The sequence below is a fragment of the Montipora capricornis genome, chromosome 3, assembly GCF_036669925.1.
Source record: "Montipora capricornis isolate CH-2021 chromosome 3, ASM3666992v2, whole genome shotgun sequence".
Classification (NCBI taxonomy): Eukaryota; Metazoa; Cnidaria; class Anthozoa; order Scleractinia; family Acroporidae; genus Montipora; species Montipora capricornis.
In genome coordinates, this window is record NC_090885.1 from 76534850 (window position 1) to 76539849 (window position 5000).

The following is a 5000-nucleotide window of genomic DNA, read 5'->3' on the forward strand; positions in this document are numbered from 1 at the left end:
TTTAGACAGAGTAAAATCCATTAAGTCTCACTTCCAGTAGTCAATGGGTGAATGAAGGGGTCTTAGTTTTTGACTGGTTAATGACCATTAAGGTATTCATTAAAGTTTAATTTTCTTAAATTAACTTATTTTAGGTATTTTAATTTGTAACATGCATTGAAAACCAAACATGCATACGAAGTCCAATAAACATTAGGGCACGTGCAATTTTGTTCAGCTTTGAAAAAATTTACTCACGCTTACTTATTCCAATAATTATTACTATAATTGCACTCAAAATCGTGTGATTATTTATTGATCACATTCCTTAGAAAATTTCGAGGTGACAAGCAGCACACGCATAGCACGCAATCACGTGAAAATTGCACCATCCAAGGCTCGCAAAATTATAGTAGTTATCCGTGATTTTCTTTTATCATTGACCAATCAGAATGCTTGGTTTTTACCTCTTTTTGCACTGAATTACCTATTTTCTGCATTGTGTTACCAGGAAACTGTGTATCTCTTAACCAGTTAGAACTGAGCATTTTTTTGCATGTGACAGTGACTGATTTTCAATAAAGTTTAATAAAGTTTAATAAAGTTTTATTTTTTTCATTTGTATTATTATTGTTATTATTAGGTAATAACACATAGACAATGTCTTGACAACTTCCATTTATTCCTTGAAGTTTGTTAAATTTTATTCATACATTTATGTTTCATACTTAAGATTGATTTTGGCCTTATAAGGCCACTTCTCTTCAGAAAACCCAATTTCGTCTGCTGCTGCTTTTATAAATTTTGTATTTCCACCATTTTGCATGACGCTTGTGCTCTGCGTCTATGATGTTATATTTGCAATTCCAAACGTGGAAGGACATTCTTGGTCTCCTTCCCTCTCTCCGAAATCGAGTATGTTTCCTGTCCATCTCATCCCCCGTTTGTACTCAAACAATACTCACATTAGTCTTGTTCTCGTACAGTGTGAGCTGATGGTGGAAACGTATGAGGACGATTTGATAGAGTGGTATTGGAATCACCAAGATAAAGATCTCACAGAGTGGTTATGTATTGAAAGAGTGTTGAACCCAGGGGAGGATGGTAAGCAACACTTAACACTTATGACAGCACTCACCCTGTCTCAGACAGGAGATCACGGCATTTTTGGTTTAGAACAAATGACTGTCTTTGCTTTTAAGTGTTAGTGGGTGTTCTGAGTCCAAGAGAGAGGGGAAAGCAATGAAAGGAACAAAGGAAGGCGGATGGAAGGAAGGATAGGGGGCGAGAAGAGGGAGAGTGGAAGAAGTGAGGGAGGCACTTTCTTGGAAGCATACCAGGAAGGAGGGATGGAGGAAGAAAGTAAAGAGGAACCTTGTAGGGAGAAAGAAGGGATAAGAGGATGAAGAGAGGAGTGCAAGCGTGGAGCGGTTTAAGGAAAAGAGAAACCTTGTCGATATGAAGGAGTGGATGGAGTGCTTTAAACAGAAGAGAGGTAGGGAGGATAGAAGGATGCTTTATGAAGGAGAGATGAGGGTGGATGGATCGGTGGATGAATGGGTAAAGGAGGGAGATTTGGTGGGAGGAAGAGGGAAAGGGAAAGACCCTATTGAGGAGGAGGGAAGACGGGAGGGAGGAAGAAGCAAAGGAGCGACAAGTAGGAAGGAAGGAAGAAGGAAGGCCTGGATGAAGTAAGGAGGGTGACCAAGAGGGATTCAGAAAGAGGAGAGGAAGGAAATATGTTAGGAGAAAATAGGGGGAAGAGGAAGGAAGAAAAATGAATGGAGAGAAGGACCTCTATGGTTGACTAAAAAATTTTAAGTATTCTTCATCGAAGTTTTCTGAACATTGCAGAATGCTTGAAAAAATCTGAAACCGGAAAGGAGGATGAAGCCGGAAAGAATACAGGACAGATGGAACAAGGCAAGAAACAGGACGAGACTGAAGAAAAGAAAACTAACAAACAGACAAACAAAGAGAAAAAGTCGAAGGCCAAGGAAAAGACATCCTCACGGGAAAAAAAGGCAAAGACAAAGCCAACCGAAGAAGATGACGCGGAGAAAATTCAACGTCTCATCAGGGAGCAGACCGAAGAACAATCTGACAGGCGACGGAAAAGAAAGAACGAACATGTCGGAGGAAGAATGGATGAGCGAATGCGACACAAACTTCAGATGAGACTGCGAGAAATTGACGATGTTGATCGACTGCGGCGAGAACTTCGGAAAATCCGAACCAAAGAAATGACCGAAGATGATTATACCGAGGTTGAACCGTGGGAACGCGACATGGATTCGAGGATTCCCGATGAAGTGCGAAGAGATATGCGACGTCGACGGTTTGAACGAATGGACGACCCCGACGACTTGAGACGAGAATTGCGAACGAGAATAATTGATCTTGAGGACGACGAAATTGATGATCATTTTCTTGGGCAGAACTCGTTCGTTTTTAGAGAGTTGCGTCAGCGTTACATGACAGAAGCTGAAGAAATCCGCGACGCTTCAGAGCTGAAGAAAAGAATAGATGACTTGGACGCTCTATCGACGATATTACACGGAAGACGAAATCGCAAGCGCTGGCGAGACCGACCGAGGCACCACGACGGTGATGAATTGTGACGAGAACATGTGAACGAACCTGCGTATCTACCAAATGGGGAAAGATACATTCATAAGACATAAAACGCTATCGATTGAATTAGAGAGATTAGGGAGTTGTAGCAACGACGGCAGCTATGGCAACGGCAACGTCACAAAACAGGAATGGAGAAGACAGCGGCAACGTCATCGAGAACGTCATCTCAAAAAGTAAAATCGCGTTATTGTAATCACCTCGTAACTATTTCAATATTTTTAATTTGACAAGGTGTATTCTCTAACCATTGGAGACAACGCATTCCACAGTTTACTGACCAAAACGGTAAAAGATCGATGCATATACTCCAAGTTGAATGGGGGGAGTTCCAACCTTGTGCTAAACCCACGTAAATTATATTTAACATTCTTAAGATTGAAAAGCTTGCTAATGTAGGGTGCTCCGTGGCTATACCAGCACTTATATAACATAACTAGTGACTGGAATGCCTGCGTTGTTCCAAAAGACTTGATATTAACGATATTAACTTGATATTAACTATTAACTAGAATGAGATTAGTCGGAACGGCGCTTAATTTAGGGGAGAAAATGAAAATTTATCTTCAAGTGCTGACGTCCTTGATAAAACCTCAAATTTGGTTATTTCATGTTGTTGTTTTGCAGACGTCGGCAAAGAAATGGACAAAAGTGAAAAACGCACGTGCAGCCGGGCGTGCAGAGCTATTGTTTTTCCCCACCAAATGTGCAAATTTGTGACGTTCACGTTACCGTTGCCGTTGTTGTTGCTTGAGTTCCCTAGTATCATTGTTCAAAGGAGGAAAAAATAGTCGTGCGGCACGCGTTTCAGTACATTTCTTTGACGTACTCCACAAATCACCAAAGGTCAGGTTTTAACGACAACATGGGCGTACAACACCGAACCAATGGTTTTGTAGAGGATGCCTGTTTTATGAGTCAATGAGTCATGAGTCAGTGAGACTCACAGTCAATATAGCAATAATTTATTGATTAAGCCTAAGCCCTCGTTTCAGTGATTAGGCCTAAGCAATCTCTGAAATTTTAGCTTTCATTTTATGGGTTAGGGTAACTGCACTAACTCATTGACTCGTGACTCATTGACTCATAAATACTTAATCAAACGATGGGTAGAGCTATCCGCCGGATAAATCGCTACCCAGTGTATAAGTCATAGCGAAAGCAGTTGCACTATCCAATGCGTAGTGATTCATCCGGTGGATAACGTTATCCATCTTTTGAACAACTGGGGACTTAAGTGGCGTTTTCGTCGACGTTGCCGTTGTCTGTGCTTAAACTCCTTGTTAGCATCGCGTTCAAACGTCATTTTTCCAAACCAAAGAAACTTGTTTTATTTTATTCGATATGATTTGATTTGGTTTCTGTTCAATTAGTAACCCAGCGCTAAATACAGTTGACACTGAAATAAAGTGCATTGTAGTACTAGTGGTAATCTCGGAGTAATGATTTGCGTTCGTGAAGGGTAGGGAAAGAAATAATGTTATTCGCCCTTATCACACGGCGGCCATATTGTCCCGGGAGACCGAAAGAGCTTTGTTTTACCACGCCAAGCCTCGCAGTGGAAACCATGGGGGTGAGGCTTGGCGTGGTAAAACAAAGCTTTTTTGGTCTCCTGGGACAATATGGCCGCCGTGTGACAAGGGCGAATAGCAACTAACAATCTTTAGGCGCGTGATCGTCATTTGTGCACATGACGTATCAATGCACGTATGACGTAATTCAAGATGGCGCTGACAAAGCAGACAGATGCAGCTACATCCAATAATTGCATCAGTGTCGCTAGTTCACAAATATGAAGGAAGTTCTACACTTCGATTTATTTCGTTGTTTAAAAGACTTCCAAGGGCAATTTTGGAAGAAGTGAGAGTGAGGTTTTGATCTCGGATCGCTTGCGTCCATGTGTGCGTCACGTCACGCCATGTGTGCGTCAAGCGAGTATAATAAGTTCTGGAGGGAGGGGAGTCCCAAATTGCTAAAAACAAAACTCACTGAGCAATCTGGGACTCCCCTCCCTCCGGGGGGACATATATTCCCCTCGTCACCAGGCGTCCCGAGTTCAGTGCCATTTTGAATTGGACACTTCGCGAGGACAACGCTTTCGGGCCGCCATTTTAGCAGGTCAACTTACAAGTTCTACGGAGCCTGGTGGCTTCGCGTTGCTACCTGGAGATGCTTCAGTGGATTCATGGTTTAGAGAAATTCCTGTTCCACGAACCTGGCGTGTTTATTTACTGACTGGATTCGATTTTCACGAAAAAAATCGTGCTTGTTTTGGGTCGATCGGAGTCCTTAAGCTGGCTTCTGTCTCCTACCTTGTCACTATACTATGAAGGAAGGTGAACGGGGACCATTTTTCCCGAAACTTCGTGTACGTATTAAAGACAACA

The 5000-nt window shown here is 42.1% G+C and overlaps 1 protein-coding gene across 1 annotated transcript in view; it reads left to right on the forward strand.

Annotated features, from left to right (window-relative positions):
* The window catches only part of LOC138044188 (protein canopy homolog 3-like), a 9269-nt gene extending 5224 nt beyond the window's left edge, over positions 1-4045 (forward strand). Inside the window, exons 5-6 of the mRNA XM_068890886.1 lie at positions 966-1083; positions 1834-4045. Coding sequence (XP_068746987.1) covers positions 966-1083; positions 1834-2600 — 885 coding nt within the window. The 3' untranslated portion in view covers positions 2601-4045. The remainder of the gene's footprint in view (positions 1-965; positions 1084-1833) is intronic.
* Positions 4046-5000: the final 955 nt, after the last annotated feature.